Here is a 15046-nt window from a genome sequence, read left to right as displayed (position 1 = left end):
CACTTTATAAAACAAAGATATCCAAATGGCTAATAAGTATCGGTAAAGGTGCTCCAAATCATTAGTCATAAAGGAAATATGAATGAAACTCCCAGTGAAACCAACATACCAATACAACCAACAGTAAAAGGCAAGCATGTGGAACTCTTTTATACGCTGCTGGTGAGAGTATAAATTGGCACTACCATTTTCGAAAACTGTCTGGCAGCATTTACTAAAGCCAAACATAAGCCTGTCCTATGATCCAAGACTCCCACGATCTGGTATATCACAAGACAAATGAGCACTTATGCCCATCAAAAGACATATACCAGAAGGTTCTTAATAGTTCCAAGTTATAAACAAACCAATGTGAATCAACACCAGAACTGATAGTTTGTGATATAATACAATGGAATACTGCATAGCAATGAAAAATAATTATCTACTGCTATATGTAACAGTATGAATGAATTTCACAGACACAGTGTTAAATAAAAGAGGCTGTAGCAAGAGTCATATTGTGTGATATTCAAAAGCCAGAAAAACTAAGCAATGGAAACAGTGATCAGAACAGTACTTAACTTTGGGAAGGGTATTCACTGGGTCGGGACAGGTAGGAACCTGCTAAAGTATTGGAAATATTCTACATCATGATCTGGGTGATATATACATAGATTTATAAACATGGAAAAATTCATCAAGCTGTGCACTTAAGTTTTAACTCTAAGAGAAAAAAGAAATACACGCATACCGAAAAGTACTAAAAAAAAAAAATGTGAAGAACATTTATATAATTACTTCATTTATATAATTACTTTGAAGCATTACTTCAAAGAAAAACTACAGAGAAAAATTAATTTAACATCATAAAAATAACTTATAAAACTGCTATATGGCACAAAAACCAAGAAAATTTATTTGCAATTTATATAACAATTAAAATGCTTAATATATGAGAAACTCTTACAAATCAATAAGGAAAAGACAAGAGCAGTACTAGGACGACCACAAAAAAAAAAGAAAAAGAAAAAGAAAAAGAAATACAAATGACTATTAAACATATAAAAAAAAGAATACAAATTAAAACAAGATACTATTTTTCATTTATCAGGTAGGCAAAATTATTGTAGATATAGGCTATAGGGAAATAACAGAATTATTGTAGATATAGGCTATAGGGAAATAGCATTCTCACATATTATTAGTGGAGCTATAGATTGGCTCAACTTTTCTGGAAGGCTTTTTAAATATAGTAGTTTCAAAAGACCAAAATTATCCAAAGAAAACAAAAATAACAATTTGTAAAGATCTATGTACCTCCTATGTTCATGGCAGCACAGTTTACAATAGCCAAGATATGGAAGCCCATCGACAGACAATAGGATAAAAAAGTTATGGTTGATACATACAATGGAATATTACTCAGCCATTAAAAATTCACAATGACATGGATGGACCTAGAAGTTATGCTGAGTGAAATAAATCAGAGAAAGATAAGTACCATATGATTTCGTTTATATGTGGAATCTAAGGAACAAAAAGAACACATTAATCAAAAACAGATTCACAAATATAGAGGACAATCTGGTGGCGGCCAGAGGGGAGGAGGATTGCGGGGCTGGGAGAAAGAGGTGATGGATTAAAGAAGTATAAATTAGTAGTTGATAGATGGTCAAGGGGATGGGGAGCATGGTAGGGAATGCAGTCAGCATTAATGTAATGGCTAGGTAGAGAGCCAGAGGAGAGAAAGAGTAATTAAGGGAATTATTTTATAAACTATATAAATGTCTAACCAATGTACTACATACCTAAAACAAACAAACAAAAAAGACCAAAATTAGTGCATTTCCTGAACCAATCAATTCAACAACGAGAAATTTATCTTAAGGCCTGAAATTAATATAAAATAATATTTAATGTCAACTCTAATTGAAAAATAAAAATTAAAACAAATTTTATGTTTAGGAAAAAAAATGTGACAAGCTCGTAAAATGTTAGTATAATGATGGTCAATGAATCTGTTGAAAGCAACAAAATAAATTCATAAAATAGATTATATGTAAATTTTTATTTTTATTTATTTTCATTTTTTATTATGTTTTTATTATAGTAACATTGGTTAATGAAATCTAGTAAGTTTTTGGTGTACAATTCAATAGTAAGGCATATATATGTTGCATTGTGTGTTCACTGCCCATAGTTAGATTTCCTTCTGTCATATGTAAATTTTTAAATAGCTACTGTTTATAAAGCATATATGAGCTAATTATATATATTATTTCATTTAGTTGTCACAAGAACTCTGAGAACTATTATATTATTCCCATTTTCACCTGCAGATGAGAAAACCGAAGTTCAGAGAAATTATGAGATTTGCCCAAGCTCAATAATCTAGAAGTGGCAGATACAGAATTAGCATAGACTTGGACTTACTCCAAAAGCCAGTGATCTTTCATTCAAATTACATTTATTGATAAGGAAGAACATTTATACAATAGTGAGAAATAAAATGCAGTTTGTATTTTGGTCGCCAGATGGGAGGAGGTTTTGGGGGTGATGAGTGAAAAAAGCAAAAAGGATTAAGTACAAATTGCCAGTTATAAAAATAGTCATGGGGACTAAGTGCAGCATATGGAATATAGTCAATAATGTTATAATAACTATATATGGTGTCAGATGGGTACCTTACTTCATAAGGTATATAAATGTATAATCACTAAGTTGTATACCAGAAACTAATATAATATTGTATGTCACCTGTAATTGAAAAATAAATTTTAAAAAATTTTTAAAAGAAAATGCAATTTATAGAACAATTAAACAGTTTGACTCTTTCGTAAAATATGCACATACCTATAGATATTAGACACAGATCTACATAGGAAAATTTTAGAAGGATACACATCAAAATGCTAATAAAGGTTATAACTCAGGTGTAACTCAGGGGAATTTTTTTCTTTATGCTTGTTTTTCTTACTTTTTAATAATGATTACATTTAACTTAAAAATGAAAAAACAAATCAACAAAACCAATGCCCCTTTGAAATTGTAAACACTAGCCTTCACCTATTTTACTCCAAATGCATTATCCATTTGCTCCATATATCTTTAAAAAAGTAAATAAGGCAGATTATTGATATATTTATGTTCAACAAACATGTCTATGTTTTAGGTACTGTTGAATGACTGATTTTACTTCTGTGCCTAGATTCTCCCAAATGTGGAACCAAGGGTACTTACTCTCTCTCAAATCTTAATCACGACTATCTGTATTTGGATTTTAAATCTTATCTGTAACTACTGAATGCAATTAAACCCATATTAAAAGGATATCTGGCATCGCACTGCCAATCCTTGGCCTGCCTCAGTGATTTTAGGCTCTCCAGAGTCAAGCAAATGTCTTCATCAATCACTACTTCTGAAAGTAGAGAGTATGCTGGTCTGAAGTGGATTCTTAAAGTTTCTTTCAACCAGGGAGAGCCAGATCTCAAAACCTGGGCCTCAGGGGTCACCACCATCAAGTGCAAGTTCTCCCACTTGTAAAATATCTTTCCTATCTTTCTCCCACCTTCCTTACTCCCTTGCTTCCTGGAGCTCTGTTCCTAACCCCAGCCCTCCTTTCTGCTATAAGGTTACTGGGGAGTGTGATTTTAGAACCCATTCTCACTGCACTTCCTCTCCTCTCTCTAGCCCTCCAGCCATGTATGTCTAGATCTTGGGGCTTGGGTTTCCACAGCCAGGACCTACCTTCCCAGAGGGGATGGCAACGGCTGTTCACCCATCCCTTGAGACAGAGAAGAGACTGCTTTTGCAGTAATGAACTGCCAAAGGGTGTGTGGGAGGTGAGGGATGGAGGGGGCGGGGGAGCAAAACTCTTCTCTTTACACTCCTTTATTGTGAGGAAAGAGCCCTATGACTTTGGTAACATGAGTGTTAAGAGGGCTACACTCTGCCTGGTACCACTAAAAACAGCCCCAGCACCATTCGTAACGACAGGATTTAAACATGGTTTTAAAAAATTAAAAGTAAAAACACATAATTTGATCATGTCACCACAATACCAATTAGAGTCTAAAGAAGAATAACATTTAGTAGGATCATTTACTAGCACAGTATCCAGCACTAATACACTGTGCAAGACAATTGTCATTAGATGGACCAAGCGCGGATTTGATGGGATGGCAGCAGCAACCCCTGCTCTGGTATGCAGCCCTCCTGTGGTTGGATGCCCGTTCAACAGCCAATATTTTGTTAATTAGAGGAGTGATACCGGAAAGTTCAGATTTCGCACACATCGCTGTCAACTTCCTCAAGGAAAAGAGAGGAAGGTACCACTCTAAGGCAGCAATTCACAGAGCCCTAGCCACTGAGACCTAGCCACTGAGCGGTGGCAACACTAGCATGTGGTCATTTCAAGAAGAATGTCCACCTCTGCGTTCGTGTCCACACTGCGCATCGGCGGAAGCCCTCTCCAGACTGTGCCCAGAGCCGGAGGTACCCTTCCACCAGCAGTAGCAGGCACCCAGCAGACCTCCAGGAGACTGCAGAGAGGAGGGAAGAACAGTGTGCTGAGGCAGCACAAAGCCCACAGGCAGCATTGTCATGCATTCCCCAAAGGTCGCCTAGACAACCCAGCCCAGCCCCACCCACGGTGTCTGGCAGCCAAGACCAGTCAGGGGCAGGCAGAAGATGGAAGAACCTCCCGAAGAGGCTCTGGCAGAACCCTTGGGACCTGAAAGCACAGCCAAGTCCCCAGATAACAACCACACAGATTACCAGGAAGACAACTGGCAGAACCTGGACAAAGAGGAGGCAGATAACCAGACTGATGACAGAACAGCTAACCAGGCTGACCCCGACATATTTGGCCAACCCGACCAGAAAGTACCTGAAGAGATTGAGCACAGAACATCTGATGCGGCTGACCCCAGAGCATCGAACCATGATAATGTTGCTGATGACAGAGAAGTTGATCAGGTTGACCAAAGAATATCTGAACAGATGGACAGCAAGGCATCTGGCCAAAGTGATCATGTAGAGTCTGAACAGACTGACAGCCAGATGCCTGTTCTGCATGAACGAAGATCTTCTGAGTATACTGAGCGCAGATTGTCCAGCCAGGCTGGAAGAACAGCTTTCGAACAGACCGACGGTAAATTGTCTATTCCATATGAACAAAGAGCCCCTGAACAGATTAACCACAGACTGCCTGGCCAGGCTGACCAAAGAATTCCTCAACAGATTGACAGCAGATTGTCTGGCCTGGTTCAACAAAAAACTTTCAAGCCTGTTGACCGTAGATCATCTGACCCAGTTGGGTACAAATCATCTGTAAAACCTTACCACGAAGAGTATGACCAAGTTACTGAACAAGCTGAAAACCAGACTGATAACCAAGCTGAGAGCAGTTCTCATCACCTTGTAGTTGACAAACCGGACTATAGTGAATCTGACCAGGCTGACCACTTAATAATGAACAAAGAAAGTGATGACACAGAAGAGAAGCAGTTTGACTATGAAGAAGATCACCAGCATGATGATAAACTATTTACCAGCAAGAAAGACGAAGATGTTGACTTCAGAATACAGCCCTGCCAATCTGAGGCTAGCCAGACACACCTCGATAATTCCAAAGTTTCATCTGAATCTGACCCTGAAAGTGAAAACTTTCCTCCAGCATCTAACTCATTTGGTACTGTATACATCAGTAATGTCCAAGAAAACAACCAAGGCTTTCCCCCAAGATTCCCCTCCATATCAACCAAAACGGACTATGTCATCAGTCAAGAAAAAAGTCAAGTCCCAGAAACCATGCCTGTAGGTTAAAAGGGCATTTGATACCGATATGGGAGGTTGGAGGTCAAGCCAGGGGCCTATAGTATCGGTTTGGTGGTGGGAGTGGGAAGTAAGCACTGGTTGGATCAAGGATGAGTAATATACCCACATGTTGTGATATGTGTGACCCATAAAATTTAGGAAGGGCAGGAAAAGGGTGAGAAATAAAGAGACATGTTGCTTTCTCTACTACCCTACGGCCACTCAGGAAAAATCAGTGAACCAGCATTCAGGAGGCCTGGGTTTCAAGCCCTGATTTGGCTGCTAACTCTAGGCCCTGAGTCATTTACCTTCTCTGGGCTTCTACCAAAGGAAAGGAATTTGAAATCAACTGGAGATCACTGTGAAAGGAAAAGTATTTGAAGTAGATGGAAGAAGCCTAAGGTACCTCCCAGAACTTAAGGTGCATTATATTACCTGGAAGATCAACCAGGTCTCTCATAATCGTCTTTTCTCCAACTCCCAGTGTTCAGATTCCATCAACACCAGATTCCACTGATAACAGCAAAAATAAGAACAAAACTTTCTGAGGCTTTTTGATTTATTAAAGGCTCTTGGGGGCATATTTCCATTTCAGGATATTTCAGAATACCGGGAAAGGAGTAACTCCTATATACACAACAGAACTCAGAGGAAACGATTCCCTTCTATAATATATCAAGATCCTTATCAAATTTCACTACAGTACATGGAGAAACACCGTATTCTGCAAATATTCCAGGTAAACCTCTCTTCCCTTTGTTTAATTTTGACATTTTTGGTAATTATAATATAAAAAACAAACTTTGATGTGGCTTTCAAGAGGTATAACGAAGGACCTTTACTATAAGAGCTATAATCTCATTGAGAAGTCAGTAAGTGCATTAAGATGTATTAATCAAAAGTAGTAAATGATAAACACCAAATAAGTGATACTTACCATGATATGAAGCCACTTAGAAGGAGCAGGTAGGTTGATTGACAAGGAAAAACTTGGCCAAGGGTTAAAGTTTGAGCTAGACTAGGAAGGGCAAAATATTGGCAATTGAAAAAGAGCGAAAAATGCTTTCCGGTCAGAATATAATACTTTCAAAAGATAATCAACATTTGACCATTTAAGAAACTACATTCTTTGGGAGGAAAGAGTAGTAAAGTGTTGCTTCTAATTCTTGACATTCCAAATCTTATTGATCTCAGAATATGGGGCTAGAACCTTCTTTAAAGTATAATATCCTTGGCCAATATAGAATTATAAGAAATTACCACATTTATAAAATGTTTGTTGTTTGGTGTTCCTGACATGTTTATTTTTATGTTAATATTATTATCCAGTAAGGTACATACGTGTATATAATACATGAGTACATGAAGTAATTTTGTAGTTAGAAAGGTGTGAAATAAGAATGGCCTACCTCAAATGAAAACATTTAAACTGGAAAAGTATAAATTTAAATAAGTAGGGTATAGTAGAAAGAGTACAAACTTTCCAAATTTAGCCCAAGGTTCCAACCTAACTTTGCCACTTCTCATCTTCATTATTTGGGGAAAATTACATAACTTCTGTGAATCTCAGTTTCATCATATAAAATAGGGATAAGTGATATTTACTTCATTAACTCTGCTCTATGACTTTTCTTTCTTAAAATGTCCCATTGTGGGAAAGCACTAATGACTGGGTTTTCTGACTTACATCAAAGAACAACTAATTAAATTGAAGGATGAAAGCTGTTGAAGAAAGTAGAATTCTAATCATTCTATAAATAAATGTTTTCATCTGTCAAGGAAAAACAATGCTTATGCATTCAATGTTGTTATAAGAAAAATTAATTATCAAATAATGTATTCAGTAGAAACATATATGAAATACTAATTGGTCAGGGACATTAAACAGACCTTGAGTATTTTACAACTAAAATTTGCCCTATTGTTATTCTTTGTAAGTGAGAATTCTACTTCTCTTGTTATAATTTTGGAGGTTATTCAACAGCAAAAAGATATAATAGTAAACCTCTGAAGTTTTATATATGCTTTCTCATTTATTATGACAAACAATAAATATCACAATAATTTTCACCTTTCAGAATCAAGTGACTCAGAAAGAAGGCTCTATGTAAAATTATATAGCCTTTTAAAATTTTTACTCAAGATACTTTTCTCTAACTATTCTTCGAAGCATATGACATTAATTTCTCAGTATAGTAAAATGATAATTCTCAAAATAAAAACTTTCTCCAAAATTTTCTCACTACCTCTTTGATCTTAGAAACTAAGAGTGTCCATTGCTACTTATTACTAAATTTTTATTCCTCCAAATTTTACGTTACTTTGCCTAATTTTATCAGTAGTGAGAAAGTTATTTGACATTTTGTAGAGATATATGAATCTTTTTAAAATGCTGTGGTACATGTTAGGTTAGTGCAAAAGATTGCTCCAGATATAACTCCAAATATAACTGACCTCATAACTTTAGCTCAGAACCATAACGCGATACCTTATGATCTTTCTCAGCAGATCACTGAAAACTTAGTTTACGAAAGGCCAGAGGACCCCCTGAGTTTTATGCTGTACCAGGTATGGAATAGGAGAAAAAGAACAACCTTTTTATTCTGTTTATTGTAAATATAGCACACATACAAGTGTATAAAACAAAACATATACAACTCAGTGAATTATCATGAAGTGAGCAAACCCATACCTACCATTCAGGTTTAAGAAACTAAAACATTGACAGCATCCCAGAAGGCTCCCTTCCTTTCACTCAGCTGTTACTCCCCACGAAGGGAGTATTATTCTGACACTTATGATAATGACTTTCTTACTTCTATTTATCATTTTACACTAAACATGAATCGTGAAACACTTTTGTTTAGAGTTGTCAGCTTTTACAACTTTATATAAAGGGAGCCGTGTAGTAGGTATTCATTTGTATCTGGTTTCTTTTGCTCAAAAGTATGATTGTGAAATTAATCCATGCTATTGTTATGTGGCTGTAGTTTGTTTTCAGTGCTGTATAGTATTCATTATATGAAATACTACAATTTACCCATTCTGGGTGGACGTGGATGTTCAAGTTGTTTCTGGCTTATAACTATTGCAAAAATTTTTACTATGAGACTGTGTACATGTCTCTTGTGCACATATACACATATTTCTCTTGAGATATACCCAGATGGTAATTACTGGATCACAAAGTATGTGTTTGCTCAGCTCTAGTAGATTATTTCAAACAATTTTCCAAAGTGATTGTACAAATCTACACTCCCAGCGTGTATCAGAGTGCCAGCTGTTTTATATCTTTACCACTTATATCCAGCACTTAGTATTGTCAGTCTTAGCATCAGCCATTTTGGTCAGTAATAAATCATTGCAGTTTCAATTTGCTTTTTCTAATTACTAAAGCAGTTGCATATCTTTTCTATTTATTTACTGGCCATTTGGAAATGCTTCTTTTTCTATTGTATTACTTGTCTTTTTTTTTTTTATTCACTGTAACATTTTTCTATATATTCTGATTGTGAGATCTTTGTTGATTGTGTTTGTTATAGGTATCTTATCCTACTTTGTGCTTTCCCCTTTTATCCCTTAAAGTTATCTTTTTAAAAACATTTTTTAAAAATTATTTGTTTGTTTGTTTGTTTGTTTGTTTGTTTGTTTTATGGTGACATTGGTTAACGAAATCCAAGTTTCAGCTATACACTTTAACAGTCCGGCATACATATATTTACACTGTGTGTTAACCTCCCATAGTTAGGTTTCTTTCTGTTACCACATATTTGACCCCCTTTACCCCGTCTACCTCTACCCTTCCCCCACTCCTTACCCTTGGTAACCACTAGTCTATAGTCCATGCCCATGAGTCTGTTTGTTTGTCTTGTTCATTTGTTGCTATATCCCACATATAAGTGATATCACGCGATTTTCAACTTGTTCTGTCTGGCTTATTTTGCTTAGCATGATTATCTTGAAGTCCATCCATGTTGTTGCAAATGGCAGTATTTCATCTCTTCTTATGCCTGAGTAATATTCCATTGTATATATGTACCACAGCTTCTTTAGCCAATGATCTATCATAGGACACTTTGGTTACTTCCATGTCCTGGCCGCCATGAATAATGCTGCTATGAACATTGGTGTGCAAATATCTTTTTGGATATGAGTTTTCAAGTCTTTGGGGTAAATACCCAGTAGAGGGATTGCTGGATGATATGGTAGATCAATTCTTAGTTTTCTGAGGAATCTCTATGCTGTTTTCCATAGTGGCTGTACCAATCTGCAGTCCCACCAGCAGTGTATGAGGGTTCCTTTTTCTCCGCATCCTCTCCAACATTTGTTATTACTTGTTCTGTTGATTATAGCTATTCTAACAGGTGTGAGATGGTATCTTATTGTGGTTTTGATTTGCATTTCCCTAATAGCTAGCAATGTTGAGAATATTCTCAAATATTTTTTGGTCATTTGTATGTCCTCTATGGAGAAATGTCTGTTCAGGTCCTCTGCCCATGTTTTGATTGGATAATTTGTTTTGTCGTTGTTATTGATTTGGATATTAAGCACTTATCAGAGGTGTTACTTGCAAATATATTTTCCCATTCAGATGATTGTCTCTTTGCCTTGTTGAGCAGAAGCTTTTTAGTTTGATATTGTCCCATTCATTTATTTTAGCTTCTACTTCCCTTGCTTTTGAGGTCAAATTCTTAAATCCTCTTTAAACCTAAGGTCCTGGAGTTTAGTTCCTATTTTTCTTCTAGGCATTTTATTGTTTCAGGTCTTACATTTAGTTCTTTAATTTGAGTTATCTTTTGACAAACAGAAATTATTAATTTTGATATATTCAAATTTAACAATCTTTTTAACAATCGATTTATGATTAGTACTTCTGGTGTCCTGTCTTAGAAGTCTCTCCTTAGCCCAAGCTCATGACCATTGTCCCCTATATTATCTTGTAGTTGCTTTTGGGTTTCTTTTTGTGGGGTGGGGTGTTAAGTTTTGTTTGTTTTTTGCCTTTTACATTTATATCCAATAAATCTGGAATTGATTTTGTGTAGAGTGTAAGGTGGTGTAAAGTTTCATTTTTTTTTTCAAGCAGACATCCAACTGATCAAATACCTTTTATTAAAAAAAAAGACCATACTTTCCACACTGCTCTTTATTTGATTCCTATGGTATATTTGTCTATCTTTGCTCTAGTACGAGACTGTCTTAATTAGTATGCCTTACAATAAAAATAAGTCTTCTCATATCCTATTCTTCTTTAAAAATATTTTTGATGTTCTTAGGCCTGTACATTTTCATGTCCATATTTAGAATAATTTGTTAAGTTATAGAAATGAAAGAACAAGAAAAACTCCAAAAAAAAAAAAATAACTAAACAATATGGAGACAAGAAATCTACCAGGTAAAGAGTTACAAACAATAGTGGTAAAGATGCTCAATGAACTTGGTATAAGAATACATGAACTCAGTGATAACTTCAACAAAGACAGATAAAACATTATAAGATGATAGAAAACATAAAAAAGAACCAGTCAGAACTGAAGAATATAATAACTAAAATGAAGAATATACTAGAAGTAATCAATAGCAGATTAGATAAAGCAGGGTATTGAAATGGCAATCTGGAAAACAAGATAGCAGAAAACACCCAATCAGAACAGCAAAAAGAAAAGAGAATTTTAAAAAATGAGTATAGTTTAAGGGGCCTCTTGGACAATAGCAAGCATACCACTATATGAAAAACTAATGACTGAAAACTTCCCTAATCTGGCAAATGAAATAAACATACAAGTACTGGAAGCACAGAAAGTCCTAAACAAGGTGAACCTGAACATACTCACACCATTTAACTTTTAAATGCCGAAAGTTAAAGACAAAGAGAAAATCTTAAAAGAAGCAAGAGAAAAAGCAGTTACTTACACACAAGGGAGCTCCCATAAGACTATCAGTAGATTTTCAATAGAAACTTTGCAGGACAGAAGAGAGTGGCAAGCAATATTTAAAGTGATTAAAAGCAAGGACCTACAACCAAGACTACTCTACCCGGCAAGATTATCCTTTAGAATTGAAGGAGAGATTGAGTTTCCCAGATAAGCAAAAGCTAAAGGAGTTCATCACCACTAAGCCCATGTTACAAGAAATGTTAAAGGGATATCTTTAAGTAGAAAGAAAAGATCAAAAATAAAAATAAGAAAATATAGGGGAAAAAAATCTTACTGACAAAGGCAAACAGTAAAAGCAGCAGATCAACCAATTATAAAGTTAGTACAAAAGTTAAAAGACAAAAGTAGGAAGACAATATGTAAATACAATAAATTAATGGATACATACAAATACATACAGAAAAGAGATAAAAATAATGACAAAACAAAAATGTTGGGGGATGAGGGAAAAAATGTACTGATTTTAGAATGTGTTAGAACTTAAGCAACCATCAAGTTAAAATAGACTGCAATAAACATAGCTTGGTATATATGAAGCACATGGCAATAATAAAAATCCTTTAAGAGATATACAAGAAATAAAGAGGAAGAAATCCAAACATGACACTATAGAAAGTCATCAACATACAAAGAAGAGAGAGAGAGAATAAGAGCATGAAACACAAAAACAGTCAGAAAACAACAAAAATGGCAATAACCACACACCTATCAATAATTATTTTCAATGTAAATGGACTAAATCCTTCAATCAAAAAACATAGGGTAGCTGAATGGATACAAAACAAAAACCCAACTTATACTGTCTACCAGAGACCCACTTCAGATCAAAAGACACAAATAGACTGAAAGTAGAGGATGGAAAAAAATATTTCATGCAAATGGAAACAAACCCCAAAAAAGCTGGGGTAGTACTCATATCAGGCAAAATAAACTTTAAAACAAAGACTGTAACAAAGAAGAAAGAAGGGCATGAAATAATAATAAACTGATTAACCCAACAAGATATAACTCTTATAAACATCTATGCACCCAATGTAGGAGAACCTAAGTATATAAAACAAATATTGACAGACATAAGGGAGAGGTCAACAGTAATACAATAATAATTGGAGACTTTAACACCCTACTAACATCAATGGCTAAATCATCCAAACAGAAAATCAACAAGGAAACAGTGGCCTTAAATAGCACATTAGACCAGGGGAGCTTAGTAGATAGTTTTAGAGCCTTTCACCCCAAAACAGAAGAATATACATTCTTTTCAAGTGCACATGGAACATTTTCCAGGAAGGACCACATGTTAGGCCACAAAACAAGTCTCCATAAATTTAAGAAGACTGAAATCATATCAAGCATCTTTTCTTATAGTAATGGTATGAAATTAGAAATTAATTATAAGAAGAAAATTGAAAAACAGACAAACACATGGAGACTAAACGACATGCTACCAAACAATAAAAGATTAACAATGAGATCAAGGAAGAAATCAAAATATACTTTGAGACAAATGAAAATAAAAACACAACAACCAAAAATATATGAGATACAGACCAAAGCAGTTCTAAGACGGAAATGCATAGCAATATAGACCTACCTCAAAAAATAACAACAACAAAAACACCTCAAATAAACAATCTAAAGGAACTAGAGAAAGAATAACAAACAAATTCCAAAGTGAGTAGAAGGAAAGAAATAATCAAAATCAGGGTGGAAATAAATGATATAGAGATTTTTCTAAAAAATAGGAAAGATGAAATCAAGAGCTGGTTCTTTGAAAAGATAAACAAAATTGATAGACCTTTAGCCAAACTGATCAAGAAAAAAAAAGAGAGGACCAAATAAAATCAGAAATGAAAGAGAAATGACAACTGATACCACAGAAATAGAAAGGATTTTAAGAAAATATCACATGTATACTCCAACATATTAGAAAACCTGGAAGAAATGGATACATTCCTAGAGACATACAATCTTCCAAGACTGAATCAGGAAGAAACAGAAAATCTAAACAGGCCAATAATTAGTCACAAAATTGAATCAGTAATCACATTGTGTTTCTTTAATCAGTCTAGCTAAAAATTAATCTATTTTGTTGATTTTTTTTTTCAGAAAACAGCTTTGGCTTTGTTGATATTTCCTATTATTTACCTTTTCAATTTCATTTCTTTTTGCACTTATCCTTATTGTCTCCCTTCTTCTTTCTAATTTTGGTTTACTTTACTTTCTTTTTACTTCTTAAGGTAAAACCTTAGATAGTTCATTTTAGACCTTTCTTCTTTTCTAATTTAGACATTTTTAAATGTTTCTCTCTAGGCACTGCTTTAGTTGCATCTCATAAATTTTGATGTATTTTCTTTATCTTTTCTGACAATCTCTGCTTTATTTAATTGAACTATGTAGACAAGGGGTTGGAAAACTATAGCCCATCTGATTTTAAATGGCCCACAGGCTAAGGAAGAATTAACATTTTTTAAATCATTAAAGAAGGAGAAGGAAGAGAGGGAAGGAGAGGAAGGAGAAAAAGAAGGTGAGGGAGAAAGAAGTGGGGAAAAAGGAGATGGGGAAGAACCGAAAGAAGAGGAAAGGGAAGGGAGGTTCGAGAGCAGCAACAGAGATAGTATGTGTACTGCAATGCCTAAAATATGTATTATCCAGCTCTTTTCAGAAAAAAAATATTTTGACTTTAAATAACCATATGTATTTTAAGGAACTTAAGGGGACAAAAATAATTTTACGTTTATACAGACAAATGCTATTTCTAATTTTCTTTACTCATCTGTGATTTTCCAGGTTTCTCTCTGAAATTATTTCCCTTCAACCTGAAAAACTTCTTTTAGCTTTTCTTGTATTGCAGAACTGCTAGCAATGAATACTCTTAGTTCTTTATTTGAAATCTTTTACACTTTCATTTTGTTGTAAGACATCTTTGCTGGATATAAAATTCTGAATTGACTCTTTCCCCAGCTCCTAAAAAATGTAGTTTCACCATTTTCTGGCCTTCATGGTTTCTGATAAGAAGTCCATAGTTATCCAAATTGTTCCCTGTATGTAGTATGTCATGTTTCTCTGGATGCCCTCATAATTTCTTTTTTAGTTTCCAGGGGTTTTATCATGATGCTCAGTTGGGATTTTTTTTTTGGGGGGGGGGGGCGGGGAGGGGATGTAGCTGAGCTTCTTAAATCTATAAACTCATGTTTTTCACCAAGTTTTGGAAGTTGACAGCTGTAATTTCTTTTTAAATTAAATTTATTGGGGTGACATTAGTTAATAAAATTATATAAGTTTCAAGCATATAATATATCATACGTATATTG

The 15046-nt window shown here is 34.8% G+C and overlaps 1 protein-coding gene across 1 annotated transcript; it reads left to right on the top strand.

The window, feature by feature from the left end:
* The first annotated feature begins 4671 nt into the window (after positions 1 to 4671).
* Positions 4672 to 14595, top strand: TEX55 (testis expressed 55). The gene is made up of 4 exons (XM_036219653.1): positions 4672 to 5799; positions 6395 to 6538; positions 8305 to 8367; positions 14587 to 14595. The coding sequence occupies exons 1-4, from the start codon at positions 4672 to 4674 to the stop codon at positions 14593 to 14595; spliced, it is 1344 nt and encodes a 447-aa protein (XP_036075546.1).
* The last annotated feature ends 451 nt before the right edge of the window (positions 14596 to 15046 follow it).

This window comes from Rousettus aegyptiacus, unplaced genomic scaffold, assembly GCF_014176215.1.
Source record: "Rousettus aegyptiacus isolate mRouAeg1 unplaced genomic scaffold, mRouAeg1.p scaffold_m13_p_4, whole genome shotgun sequence".
In the NCBI taxonomy this organism is placed as follows: Eukaryota; Metazoa; Chordata; class Mammalia; order Chiroptera; family Pteropodidae; genus Rousettus; species Rousettus aegyptiacus.
This window is presented reverse-complemented; position numbering and strand designations above follow the sequence as displayed.

Excerpts from the sequence above, each read along its gene's own strand:
- TEX55 (XM_036219653.1), top strand. The coding sequence starts at position 4,672 with ATGGAAGAACCTCCCGAAGAGGCTCTGGCAGAACCCTTGGGACCTGAA. Across the intron at positions 5,800-6,394 it reads AAGTCCCAGAAACCATGCCT|GATATTTCAGAATACCGGGA; the intron begins GTAGGTTAAAAG and ends TTTCCATTTCAG. Across the intron at positions 6,539-8,304 it reads GTATTCTGCAAATATTCCAG|CAGATCACTGAAAACTTAGT; the intron begins GTAAACCTCTCT and ends GATCTTTCTCAG.